At 46.0% G+C, this 14,695-nt stretch overlaps 1 protein-coding gene across 10 annotated transcripts in view; it reads left to right on the plus strand.

Annotated features, from left to right (window-relative positions):
• LOC138748596 (suppressor of cytokine signaling 1-like) overlaps nucleotides 1-14,695 on the plus strand; it is a 183,951-nt gene that overhangs the window by 120,905 nt on the left and 48,351 nt on the right. For 3 of the 10 annotated variants that reach the window (XM_069909055.1, XM_069909057.1, XM_069909056.1), the window contains one exon: nucleotides 695-5,599. The exons of 6 other annotated variants lie outside the window; for them this stretch is intronic. In XM_069909055.1, the coding sequence (XP_069765156.1) occupies nucleotides 753-1,346 (594 nt within the window). In that variant the 5' untranslated portion in view covers nucleotides 695-752 and the 3' untranslated portion in view covers nucleotides 1,347-5,599. Of the gene's footprint in view, nucleotides 1-694; nucleotides 5,601-14,695 lie in introns of those variants that run through there. One more of the 10 variants, XM_069909058.1, reaches the window with a different exon arrangement.

Here is a 14,695-nt window from a genome sequence, read left to right on the forward strand (position 1 = left end):
TTAAACAGTTAAACCTACATTAAAATGATTAAAATGAAATAAGATAAAATAAAAGTATTTTGAGAGCTTACATCCCTGTCATTATTTTTCGAGGAATGAGATACAAACTCCAAGTCTAAATGGATATTATGGCATATGACACCATAGTAACTATGGCAACACCACAAACAACAATCTTTCTTAAAGGGATAGGCATGAAATTAATTAAAAAGTAAAAACATAAGGTTTTAACCTTTACAGGGAGGAGTGGACAAGGCAGTGGTCCCTGCAGAAGATGGGGAGGGGAGTGTCTGGTCTGGTGGTGATATCACATAGTAGTTGTCAGAAATGACGCAGGTGGATATATTGGATGCAAAGGCTACAAGGGTGGTAGGTGAGGATGGGAATCCTGTCCTTGTATGTGGGACGGGGAGGTGGGGCCAGAGAGGACATCCCTTCTTGCTCTCAAAATTTCACTGTAGCATCTGTGACATCTACCAAAGTTTGGCGTGACATTGGTTGAAGAACTCACCCGAAAGAGTTCACTCACTCGCTCTCCGCTCTGCACTGCCATTGGGAGACACTGACAAGATTTTGAGACACTTCATTGGCAAGCTGATGCCTCTTCTTAGCAGGCAAGCAAATTGCAGCAGTGCACCTCCTGTTGACTAGGTTGATCTCACGTATCTGTCCTCTTCTCCCCCTACCACTACAGGACGTATATCCACGGAGGTTGAAGATGGGACCTCTCAGGAGCTGGCGGTCTGTCTGAGATGGTCGGAGGGCGAGTTCACCTGGATGCCTTGGCAAATGTGCAACAGTCCACTCCGCGTCAAATCCAGCACCTCCCACCGACGTCGCCCACCCACTTCCGCATGTTCCAGAACCAGGAGCGGGAGATGGTGGAGCGCAGCCTGCGCTCCCTGGATGAGGGTGGATTGTACTGGGGACCACTCTCCGTGGAGGAGGCTCATGCTCTGCTGACGGCAAAGCCTGTCGGCACCTTCCTTGTACGGGATAGCACCCAAGCTGATCACCTGTTCAGCCTCAGCGTCCGAGCCCACCGGGGTCCAGTCAGCATGCGGATCCCCTTCAAGAAAGAACTCTTCTGGTTCAACAACACTCACTTTGATTGCATGGTGAAGTTGCTGGAATATTGTGTGGACACCAGTCACAGAAAGCCCTTTGTGTTTGAGGGGGGTGAGTCGATCATCTTTTCAACCCCATTGCGGAAGAACCCCATTCCCAAACTGCAACATCTGTGCCGAAAGAGCATCATCCGGCACTTTGGCAGGGACAACGTGACAAAACTGCCTCTGATGACCAGCCTCCAAAAGTACATTGAGGAATTTCCATTCAAAATATAACTCCCAACGCAGAGAAGGATGAATTCTTTCCTTGTTCATCGTGGAGCACCCAGTCTGGGATTCGAAGGCTGGAAGGGCCACCCGTTCACAGTAGATGGAAATTGAAGATCACCCCGGTATCCTCCCTGGGCCAAGTGAGGGGGATCACGCTGGTAAAGTCTACGGACTTAGGGAGTGAACGGTAACCCACGTTTCGGGCCTGACCCTTGCGTCAAGGTATGAGTGGAAAAACAACAGCCAGCAGGGGATCATCCCGATAGGTCACTGTGGGGCCAGACCAGGAAAAGTGGAGTCAGAAATGGGCCTCTTCCGTCAGGGGATGCCTACTCTACAGTAGGGGTGAGGCATGGAGACCATTTGTTGTCAGGTCAATCAGCAGGGCGTGGCTTTGCAAGGTTGTGTTTCACTTGAAGCCAAAGCTGTTGGAAATCTAAATCATTAACTGTTTTAAATATATAAATAAAAATATATTTTCATAGAGAATTAAAGATGTAAAATTTGAGCTGATGTTCTGGAAACATGAGGAATTATTACAACGGTTTGAACCCACCGCTGTCAGTAACAGTTTGTACATAGAACACTATAGCACCGTACAGACACTTCGGCCCTCGATGTTGCGCTGACCCATATTTTCCTTTGAAAAAGTGCTAAGCTGTCCTTATAACCCTCTTTTTCTTTCATCTGTGTGCCTGTCTAAGAGTCTCTTAAATGACCCTAAAGTTTCAGCCTCCAGCACCATCCCTGGCAAGGCATTCCAGGTTCCCACAGTTTAAAAAAAACTTACCCCTGATGTCTCCCCTAAACTTCTCTCCCTTCACTTTGAACAGACATCACCTGGTGTTTGTTGATCCTGCCCTGGGAAACAGATGCTGGCTGTTCACCCTGTCTATGCCTCTCAGAATCTTGTAGACTTCTATTAAGTCTCCTCCAAGAGAAAAGTCCCAGCTCTACTAATCTTGCCTCATAAGATGTTTTCCAATCCCGGCAACGGCCTGGTAAATCTTCTCTGCAACCTCTCCACCACTTCCGCGTCCTTCCTGTGCATTCTCCCTGTGTCCACGGGGATTTCCTCCCACATTTCAAAGAGGTACCATGGTTTGTAGGGTAATTGGACACATGGGTGTAATCGGGCAGTGCAGGCTTGTAGGCCAGAAGGGCCTGTCACCGTGCTGTATCACTTAAATATACGATACAATATTGATTGGGGTTAAGGAGCTCTGAGGAGAGATTGGAAGGACTGAGATTGTTTACTTTGGAACAGAGACTGAAGGGAGACCTAATCGACGTTTGCCTGTGGCACCATTGGACCACCTAATGAGTGGATTGCTAAGTGTTCAGTCACACTCTTGAGAGAAGTACCTCAGAACATTTTCATTATGTTAAAGTCTCAACACAAATGGAAGTAGTTGGTATTGATGCATCGAATCGAACTGGATGGCATTGTGGAAATGATTGGGCCACCTTCATGCCACTGTGAACGCTCACCGACTCTCAATAGGCAGCCACGGAGGAGACTTTTGTCTTGTTGCCTTGGAGAGTAGCGTTCCCTCGACCTTTGAAGGCTGGAAACTATTTTACAACCTTGTGACTGTCCGTTCGGGAGGGAAGGGACTTGCTGCGCTTGATCTAGGAGGTGACTGACCGTTCCTTATGAATGTCTCGTTCCTCTTGCCACGTATCTGAAGTGTGTAACCCAGCATTTAATTTCTCCATCGTCACTTTATTCTTTTGGTAATCCATCATCAAACCACCACCTGATAACTAGCGAAGGATAAATCCTCTGAGGCCTTGAGTGGGGTGGTGTGTGTGTGTTTTTTAATCCATAGCAACATTTTGCTTGACTGATCTTGCCTTTATCCATCCATCAAGACCGTCAATTAGATTCTTACCTTCAACCTGCTCTTCATATCTCCCACTATAATTTTAAAAGTTCAGGCTTTCAAAATATCTTTGTTGCACATTTTAAATGTATCTCTAAATCTAACCCCAACCCAAAAGCTTTTCACTGTTTTGCTCCAAGTCCCACGTTAGCAGAACATAAATACTAGTTCTACTGCCCTATACCGATGCTAATTGTCAGGTGGATTATCAGCTTTCATGATTCATGTTTTTTTAAAATTGGAGGTAACTATTAATAAAAGAGTAGATAGTTTTATAAAATCCTTAACATCAGACAAAGTAGCACAGCTGAAACCCTCAGACTTGCTCACCATTGGAATACAATTTAATATCCAATCCAATATCCCTTGATTTGTTTTGGGTTCAAATTATAGTTTCACTTTGGTTATGTTCTGTATTCGCAGGCCTCTGGGAAAATTCATTCCAAAAATTAGAACAGTTTTCTGCTGGAGTTCTCTTGCGGATGTCAGAATTGTCAATTGGATGGATAAATCTGACCAGACTGCGAAGATTGGTGTCCTGTTATCCATTTTGGAGATACTCCAGGGCACTTGTTGGGGTAAACCTCTTTCGTTGCTACCCCAGTTCCAAAAGCAGAGAGATGGAAGATCTAGGGTCCACTGTGTACATTACAACCAAGAATTCAAAGAAAATCAATGTGTAATCCCGTCCCGTCCACATCCTCATACACAACTGCACATTCTGACATTTATTTTAAAAAGGAGATATTTTTTGTCAATCTCTGGAAGGACTGTTCAAAATCAAAACCATCTCCTTTGAACAGCCACCTTAATAGATAGTGTCTGGTTGCCATCATAAGACCTTTATTTTTCTTAAGCCAAGTAATAATTCCGTCAAACAGTTATGTTTGTGATGTGGTAGTAATGACACGATTTGGACGGAGAGGTTATAATAACTATTTACTACTATATAAAGTTAAGTGGGAGCTCTGTACCATGCCTGGACTCCATTGAACTTCAGCACCCCCCCCCCCTCCCCCATCTGGAGCTTGCACATCCCAGACCGCTAACACGAGTATGTGGCTGCCAGGCGACTGGTCTACAAGTTAAATAAGAACATGAGAAACAGGGGCTGAGAGTTACTGCTGAAAACATTTGGAGTTGTAGTTCGCTCTTGGTGAGTTTAACAAATTTCAAATGTACTTTCAATCTGCTTTATCCACTGTTTAATAAGAACATCAGAAATAGGAGCAGGAGTTGGCCATCCGGCCCGTCGAGCCTGCTCCACCACTCAATGAGATCATGGCTGATCCAATAATCGGCCCATCTCCACCCACCTCCTTTTTCCCCATATCCCTTAATTCCCCCGACTATGTAAAAATCTACCCAACCTTGTCTTAAATATATTTACTGAGGTCACCTCCCCTGCTTCAATGGGCACTGAATTCCGCAGATTCCCCAGCCTCTGGGGAAAAGCAGGTCCTCCTCATCTCCATCCTAAATCTACTAACCTGAATCTTGAGGCCACACCCCATAGTTCTGGTTTCCCCCACCGAGAAACATCATACCTACCTCTAACTTATCTATGTCTTTCATAATTTTATACTTTTCTATGATTGAGCTTTTTGATCTTTATCAGGCAATAAAACCTAGGTTTTAGATAGGAGGGAAAATGGTAATGGGTTTGCCCAATATGTTAATGAAAAATAGAACTTCGAACTGTTCAGATGCTTTACCCCACAATGTTGTCCCAACTACTCCATGATCAATCTAACCCTTCCCTCTCTGACACCTTCTAACACACCCACCATTTTAAAATCTCATTTAAACTAAACAATCCTTTCAATTTGTTTTATTTTTTATCCACATCTCTTTTGTTGCATGTTCAAAAATCCCTGATCTCTATTGCTTCCCAATCAAGCCATGCCTCAATATTAAAGTTTTCTAGTGCGTCCACATCCTGAGCCCCTCCCGTCCTTTGAACTTCCTCCAGTCTGACAATTCGCGATGTGAATGTGTCCCTCCAATTCCCACCTTTTGAAATTCTTGGGGTTTAGTCTCAGCACAATTCTTCAGCCTGCAACCCTATGAGACTGTCGAACTGCCAGGTTAAATTCTTCACCCTAAAAAAAATAGACACCATTTCCTGATTGTATTGGTCAGTGACCCACATTAGATGTCCATCATTGTACTGGGTGAAATGCCTCAGAGAGATTGTGAGAAAACTTTTCATTTTGCACTGTGCATTTTAGCTGCTCCGTTTACATGTACAGAATATTTATTATGTGGGAGAAAAATAAATGTATTATTAACTAAGCAAAGGCTACTTCATGTTTGCAATGCCTTTTTGATCGAGTGGGCAGCTGTGAGGGAACTGGGGGAATAAATATTTACACTGCATTAATTCACGGGGTCTTGTAGAAAATGTTGTTTTCCCTTGTTATCACGAGGGAACTCTCTTGATAGTGAGACAACCTGCTCGTGGCAGTCCTTCTTGCTGTCAAGGGGCTCTCATGCTTTGCAAAGTGATTTAAAAATCTGCCACTGAATCCATGTTTGTTTTCAACATCTGCCACTTTAACGCAGATTAAGAGCCCTTCTTCAATGTATAAGCAAAGAACAAGAAGGTATCTGAATAAATGCAGAAGACCAGGAGGGGAAGGATTGCCGAAAGTTATTAATTGGATATGAGGAGAGGAAAGGTGAGAATCGGTTTGGGCTCTGTGAGAGGAGATAGAGGGAAAAGGGAAGAGAGAGGGAGAGAGAACTGGGGGAAGAAGAAGGGGGAGTAGGGTTTAACTGAAACCGGAGACATCAATGTTAATGCTATCAAAGTAATCTCAGAGTACATAGAACCTTGAAAGATAGAATGGTAAAAAAGGCTTTCAGCGCATTGGCCATCATCAATCAGACCATTGAGTATGGAAGTTGGGAGGTCATGTTGTAGACGTATAAGATGCTGGTGAGGCCCCATTTGGGGTATTGTGTTCAGTTTTTGGTCACTGTGCCACAGGAAAGATGGTGTCAAGCCGGCGAGGGTGCAGGGAAGATTTTATAAGGATGTTGCCTGGTCTCGGAGTGGGGGAAGGGTGGTGGTCTGAGCTACAGGTAGAAGTTGAGGGTTGGTCTCATCGAGGTGTGCAAGATCATGAGAAAAGTAGATTGGGTGAACACAGAGTCTTTTACCCAGAGTGGGGGAAATCGGTAACAAAATATATAGGTTAAATGTGAGGGGGTAGGGGAGATATGACAGGAGGGATAACTTTTTTTTAGGATAACGGGGGTAAGATGGGTAAGGAGGGATGTGGGCAAAACCAGCAGGTGGGACATTTCGGGGGCAGCGTGGGCAGGTTCAAGTTTCCTTTTATTGTCATGTAATAATACACTTTTCCCCATATCCGAAAAGCTTCGGTTATTGGGTTTTTTCAGTTAATGGAACAATGGCTTTAAAAAGCTCAACAGAATACTTGTATCAGAAGTTAAACAGACAAAAAACAACAGCTAGCTTTTCGAGCATGAAATGATGCTTAATGCGTACCAAGAAAACCCCCCACTGCTGACTACGAGAGCTTGTTGTTACCAAAATGGCGCCATCAGTGCCCCACCTGGGCAAGTCAGGTGATAACATTTTTTCAACTTGTGACATCATTTCGGTCCCACAAAACAGTTCGGTTAATAAGATAATTTCGGTTATCAGAATTTCGGATAAGGGGAAACATACTGTACCTGCCGTAAGGCAAACAAAGAGTTGCTGTGAGCATTTCCCGGTGACCTAACATTAAGAGAAGCAAAGGAGACTCCAGCCAGAGACACTGGATTTGCCTCCAGCATTTTCTGCATCTGCATAGGCTCCTGTTCATATCTATCGGCAACCCAAGCTCCAGGTCCAAACCTCTGGCTCGATCAGGAAGCTTTCAGTGCCTAAGGCCCCTCGGGAGTCCTTTCTGGCCCTCAGCACCCTCTTGTATCCAGATCTGATACCTGGTTCCCATGGGCCAGTAGCAGCCCACAGCCTGTGTGGGGTCTGTTTCCACAATATGTGACTGACCACGTTGTTATTTAAAACACACAAAATTTGTATTCAAATTTAGTGGCTTCAAGCCTACCTCTGGGATTGAAGTTTGTTCTGTCAACCAGAGCTTGACAGATTTCCTTTATTGAATGAGAGATGAGATACGTTAATAAATCCATTTGTTTCCTGTAATCCCAAAGCTCAGCTGAATTTGAACTCCCTCTTTACAATGGTGTTTCAATTCAGTTCTCCGTGCTTGGATTCCTTGTCCACTGACTTGAGCCTTGGTCAGACACCCAGCTGTCAGGTTTGGAAGTAGTTGTGACGAGCTGACACCAAGGAAGAAGGACCCAATGGACTACTGGCACCGTGAAGAAAGCACGTCAGCACCCCTACTTCCTCAGGACTTTGCAGAGGTTTGGTATGACACCAGAAACTCTGGAAAATTTCTACAGAGGTGTGGTGGAAAGTGTGCTGACCTGCTGCATCATGTTCTGGTCTGAGGACACCAACACCCTGAGTATAAAGCCTTCCACAGCCCAGGACATCACAGGTAAAGCCCTCCCCACCGCCGAGAACATCTACAGGGAACGCCGCCGTCGGAGAGCAGCAGCGATCATCAAGGATCCACACCACCCAGCACATGTTCTGTTCTCACTGCTGCCATCAGGAAAGAGGTATCGGGGCCACAAGACTCGCGCCACCAGATTCAGGAACAGCTGCTCCCCCTCCACCATCAGCCTCCTCCACGACAAACTCAATCGGACTCATTTAAGGGACTCTCAAATGCACTTTATTGACTTTTTTCCCTCTATATAGCAGTTTGATTACATTTCTTCATTTGTTTACACATTTGAGAACAGTTTATTTTTTTTGCGCTACCAGTTAGTGGTGTTTCTGCCGTGCCCGCAGGAAAAAGGAATCTCAGGGTTATATGTGATGTCACGTATGTTCTCTGACAATGAATCTGAATCTGAATATGGCTTCAATTTCCCAGTGGTGATGTCACTAACATTGCTAATTCATTAATAGCACATCTCTGGCACAAGGCTCTGGATGGATTTGTGAGGTGGATTAGCCTGCATGTGTGCTGTTGGTTCTGTGAAATTCAGGGAGCCAATTCTATAAGATGGGCAGAGTGTTGATTGGAAGATGAAATGGTGTATCTTTAAAAATAAAATCAAGTTGCTATTATAAATCTTTTAGTTCACTCACGCTTCCTGAGACTTGACTAATCAAATGGTATGTTGGCCTTCATATCAAGAGGGTTTGAGTATAGGAACAAGGATACCTTACTGCAGCTGTACAGGGCCTTGGTGAGACCCCACCTGGAGTATTGTGTGCAGTTTTGGTCACCTTATCTAAGGAAGGATGTTCTTGCAATGGAGGGAGTGCAGAGGCGATTCACCAGGCTGATACCTGGAATGGCAGTAATAACTTATGAGGAAAGATTGCGCAAATTGGGATTGTACTCGCTGGAGTTTAGAAGATTGAGAGGGGATCTCATAGAGACATATAAAATTCTGGCAGGACTGGACAGAGTGGATGCAGATGGGATGTTTCCAAGGATGGGAAAATCCAGAACCCGGGGCCATGGTTTGAGGATAATAGGCAAACCATTTAGAACCGAGATGAGGAGGAATTTCTTTACCCAGAGGGTGGTGAATCTGTGGAATTCATTGCCACAGAGAGCAGTAGAGGCAGGTTCATTGAATATATTTAAGAGGGAATTAGATATATTTCTTCAGTATAAGGGAATTAGGGGTTACGGAGAGAAGGCGGGGACATGATCTCATTAAATGGCGGAGCAGGCTCGAAGGGCCGAATGACCTACTCCTGCTCCTATCTTCTCTGTTTCTATGTTTCTATGTAACATGGTTAGTGGTCAGTGAAATGCTGTTACGGCAAATAGGACCAGGGTTCGAATCTGGCACTGTCTGTAAGGAGTTTATACGCTCTCCCTGTGTGGTGTGTGTGTGTGTGTGTGTGTGTGTGTGTGTGTGTGTGTGTGTGTGTGTGTGTGTGTGTGTGTGTGTGTGTGTGTTGCCTCCGGGTGCTCTGGATTCCTCCCTTCAAAAACGAACCTGGAGTTGTAGGTCAATTGAGTGTAATTGGGCTGTAAGGGCTTGGGGGCTGAAAGGGCCTGTTACCATGCTGTATTTCTAAATTTTTTGAAATTAAAAAAAAATCCCAATATTGCCCAGCAGGTCAATTGGTTCAGTGACTTTCTGTCGATCATTCTCCCATAATTCACCATACTGTGGTTTATCTACATTGCTTCTGTCTGGCTTGAGATATTCTCTTGAATGCTGTGACTTTGCAGATTAACTAATCTAGCAATGTTACGAGTGTAAGACTAGCAGCCTAGGAACTGGAGAAGAAACCTTGCCCTTCCTCAATATCTTTGGTTCCATCTCAGGAACATTGTCCACAGTCTGCCACAGCTATTCCCAGCAACCCTTGCTTTTCCGTCTGGCACTCTCCAGCCAGATAGCATTTAACGTCGACTTTCTGCTAAACCTGCTCTTTTCCCCTTTCCAGTTCTCCTCCTTCCCTTCACCCAGCCGTCCCTCCTCCCCTAGATCGCTGCTGTCCCCTCCCTCCCTTCTCCACCTCCTGCCTTTGCTACCACCCCTTCTTCCCCCTACTCTTTTGTTCAGGCGCCTGCTGACATTTCTGCACACATTGATGAAGGGCTCAAGCCCGAAACGTTGGTAACCAATGTTTTGAGCCTGGTTCCTTTGTCAAGTTTAACTAAAAACAGGATGAAACTCAGCAGCGAACTTTATACAGCAAAGATAAAGATGTGTAACAAATGTACCTCCTGCCTGCGGACCTGTGCTCCTCCCCCACCCCCCACCACACCATTTTCTTCGGACACCTGCCTACAGTTTTTCACCTTTGCTACATAAATGACCTGCTGTGTTTCTCCAGCATTGTTTTTACTACAATCAAATTTGCAGATTTACGTGCTTTACTCAGGTACCTGAGAGGCTGGTTTATGCCAGTCTCTGTTTGCTGGCTAAAGTCAACCAAAGCCTCATATCCTTCATCATTCTGACACAACCTTTCATGCAGCGACTTCTCAAATGTGATCCAAGCTTCCTGCATTCCGCTGCATTCTCAGGGCTCTTCTATTTCTCATGAATTACTTTCCTGGTCGCAACTGCATAGATGCATTGCCTCTCATTTCTCGGGATGAAATTCTCTTTGGCTGCACAGCCAAAGAGCAGAAGGCCCCAAGATTCGAGCCTAACCACCCCCTTCTAATTCTAAGCACTCGTCTGTGTAATGTGTGTGTAAGTTCAGAAAGGTTCTTTGGTTCACAGTCCAGTCTCACTTCTCATTCGTCCAAGTTTACTGGTTGCAGGCAATTCTTAAACTGTGCACAGAATTTAACATGTATAAAGACCACCAGGCTTTGGTGCTCGAAAGGTAAATGGTTACCACTCAGGAAGGTTCTTGTCGGTTTTCAGAGAGAGATTTGTTGTTCCAGGACATCCACAACTTCACTCCTGTGTCTTGCTGATGGAACTTGCCCCTTCAGGGATCTCCAGATGATAACCTCTTTCTTTCAGGTCACCACAGAGTTCCTTTCTGTTTCCCTTATTCCAAGTGAAACATTAGCCAGCTAGTCCTCTCCTCTTGCATGAACCACAAGGGCTGTGACTAGGCCATCTTCCAAACTAGGCTTCTTGCCAGCTTGTCCTGTTCCGGTCCCCAGCTGCTCTTGCTGGCTGAAAAACAGTCAAGTGATCTCTCTCTCTCTCTCACACTCTCTGAGAGAAAGCCTGTTTGAGTCTCTCTGCTTGCAAAACCACATGACCCTCTTACAACAGCAAGCTCCCCTGCAGTCAATATGCGGCTCCCACAATCTCTTTCATCTGTTGTCTTTGATAAACAACCACCCATGAGTGAAGTCTCTTGAGCACTCTTCAAAGCTCTTGCAAAAAGCTGAAAGAAGCCACTATGTCTACCATTAGCAGAGCTCTGGCATTTTAAATGAGATCTGTTTTAAAGGGTTTGTATGTGACCTATTCTAACAAACCTTTCCCAATTTATCTCTATATATTCTGTCACAGTGGCCACAACTATTCCTACTTGTCAGTGCTGGTGTGTGACATCACACACCAATAACCATTTCCTCTGTTTGGCCAAGATATTAGTTCAGCCAGAAAGTGTTGCAGCTTGAAATAATTAAATCCAACTCAAGTTCCTCTAATTAAATGCAACAGAAATGATTAAGCAGAGGGTACGTTGTCGTCGTGTCATGTGGGACCTGAGCGTTGGTTGCTTGAGGTCCTTCTGCTGAGGGCTGTTAAGCTGAAGTCTGAGCTTCAGACTCTGCCACATGTCAGGGATGCTATAAAGACAATATTGCACAGAATTTGTTTTGTCCTGCCGTCACCATCAGCAGAAATTGCCTGAAGAATCTCTTACAGTCAGAGAAGAAGAAATTGAACCAAAAGAGTGAGTCCATGGATTTGCCTCCAGCTCTTGTGCTGGAATGTCCAGTCCAAAACCGTCAGCAGCCCAAACTCTGGATCTGAACTTTATACGTGATTAGGAACCCCTCAGCTCAGGTCCGAAACCTGGTACCCACTTCAGCCAGTCTTGAGCTAGCCTCCGGTGGTCTGCTGCCTGGCGTGAATCCCTTGACTACCGTCGCCCGCAGCCGGCGTGGGTTCCTCACCTCAAGTTGTCAACTGCCTGTGTGTTCATCAGCTTCAGAGCCCCTCGTGGTGTCCATCCCCTGGGTCGTCGTCTCTGCTTCTCCTTGTCAAATGAGGGGTGGGGGTGGAGGGGGGGGGAAGGAGTGGTCTCGTTTTCTCCTCTGATTTCCCGCCTTGCCTGCATTCCAGGATACAGTGTAATGCCTTAGATTAACTTCCTAAAATCTAATCGGTGGTCAGAGCCGGGTTGCCGTGAATGCATCTTAGATGAGGCTTCGCTGTTCCTCTGGTCCAGCAGGTGCAAGGAGGATTAATGCCTCGTGCTGAAGTGTTTGTCTTGATCTTGTTGATTTGCTGGATGTTTGCTTCCACCTTTCCGGGTTTCCTATTCATCATTTCTTTGAAGTGCTCTTTTCAGACAACCATCGTGTTACTGCTTTCTGGAACTTGCTTGCCAAACACACTGGTAAAACATGAAAGTCTGCAGACACCATGGTTGAAGTAAAAACACAATGCTGGAGAAACTGGACAACACTGTCCTTTATAAAGCAAAGGTAAAGATAAATAACCAATGTTTCAGGATTGAGCCCTTGATCAAGTGTCGCTTCGTGTATCGTTAACATCACTGCCATATATCGTTGGGGTCCCCACACTGATCCCGCCTCCCCACCTCCCCCCCAGCAGCCCACCAACACTCCCCACACTGATCCCGCTGCCCCACTCCCCCTCCCCTGACAGCCCGCTAACAGTCCCCACACTGATCCCACTGCCCCACACTCTCCCTCCCCCGGGAGAGAGTGAGACCAGAGTGGGGACCAACAGTGGGCCACTGGGAGTAAACGGGGCAGCGGGACCAGAGCAGGGACCAACAGTGGGCTGCTGGGAGTGAGCGGGGCAGCGGGAACAGAGCGGGGCAGCGGGACCAGAGCAGGGACCAATAGTGGGCCGTTGGGAGTGACCGGGGCAGCGGGACCAGAGCGGGGACCAACAGTGGGCCTGTGAGAGGGAGTGAGCGGGACCAGAGCGGGGACCAACAGTGGGCCTCTGGGAGGGAGTGAGCGGGGCAGTGGGACCAGAGCGAGGACCAACAGTGGGCCTCTGGGAGGTAGTGAGCGGGGCAGCGGGACCAGAGCGGGGACCAACAGTGGACCTCTGGGAGGGAGTGAGCGGGGCAGCGGGACCAGAGTGGGGACCAACAGAGGGCCTCTGGGGGTGAGCGGGACAGTGGGACCAGAGCGGGGACCAACAGTGGGCCTCTGGGAGTGAGCAGGGCAGTGGGGACCAACAGCGTCAGTTTGTTTTTATAAAATGCTTCCTACTACAGCTCCAGCTGCTTTTGTTTTCTCCTGTGAATTACAGCAGTATTATTATTTAAAAGATTTTTCCTGTTGTCCTAGTCATATATTTCCCCAAGTTTTTATCTGCTATTCTGTAGTTATATATTTCAATACTTACCTGTAAATAAATTCTTAATATTCGTTTCTGAAATTGGGGGGAGTCTCACATACCCGCGGTTCTTATAGGCCATTAAATATGGTGGCTTCTCTTTGCTTTCTGTTTATTCAGGTGTCTGACTATTTTCTGACACTCCTGATGAAGAGTATAGGCCAAAAAAGGCAACTGCCTAGCGATGCTGCTGAGGTTCTGCAGCACTAGACTTAAGTGTAGGTTGACTTGACCTAGATAGCATGCCAGACAAAGCTTTTCATTGTATCCTGGTTACACATAGCAACAAACAAATATCTCAAATGAGAGACGCTGCCTCTGATGCAGATTCTCTTTGTGCAAGAACCCAAACAAGCAGTTTGACTTCTCCCCCGAGAAGCCACATTCTCTGCTCGCGCTCCAGCAAGGATGTGCACCCAAGACCATCTCACTTTGAAATGGCAACAACCCATAGCTGAACCAAAAGCTGGCATCTTTAAAAGTAAGCAGGAGTCGGCCAGCCAGCCCGACGAGCCTGCTCCACCATTCGATAAGATTACGGCTAATGATCAGCTCATCTCCACCTACCTGCCTTTTCCCCATATTTTCCTCAATTCCCCTACTCTGTAAAAATCTGTGGAATCTTGTCTTAAATGTATTTGCTGAGGTCGCTTAATTCCACAGATTCACCACCCTCTGGGAAAAGCAGTTCCTCCTCATCTCCGTCCTAAATCTACTCCCCTGAATCTTGAGGCTGTGGGAGAAGAGAATGGCATTTCTGCTGAAGAACCTAAAGAGGGAAAGTGAAACTGGTTTTTAAATTTAAATTTTTTAATTTAGACCCACAGCATGGTAACAGGCCAGTTCGGCCCACGAGTCTGCACTGCTCAATTTACACCCCCATTCTTCGATTCTCCTAGTGCGTTTCAATCAGTGGGAGGAAACCCAGAGCCCCTGGGCAAAGACACACGCAGACACTGGGAGAACGTACAAACTCCTTGCAGACAGCGCGGGATTTGAACTCTGGTCCAGATCACTGGTGCTGTTAAGGCACTAACCATGCCACCTGTAGATATGACTTCTGGTCTATAAAGGATTTAAGGCCTTTGCATGGAAAAGCATTTTCAGCACTGAGGTCTTGAGATTTTACAGTTGAGAGGGATGGATAGATAAATAACTGAAGGATAAAATAATTGCCCAGATATGAGAAAAGATTAGGACAACGTGGATTGGTCTTGAGAAGAGCCAATTCAGACTCAATCGATTAAAAAGTCTTCCGTCCATAGTTGTCATCTTTTTTCAAATTTAGACATACAGCACGTTAACAGGCCATTCGGCCCATGAGCCTGTGCCGCCCAATTCACACCCCATTAACCTACA

This window comes from Narcine bancroftii, chromosome 13 (genome assembly GCF_036971445.1).
Source record: "Narcine bancroftii isolate sNarBan1 chromosome 13, sNarBan1.hap1, whole genome shotgun sequence".
In the NCBI taxonomy this organism is placed as follows: Eukaryota; Metazoa; Chordata; class Chondrichthyes; order Torpediniformes; family Narcinidae; genus Narcine; species Narcine bancroftii.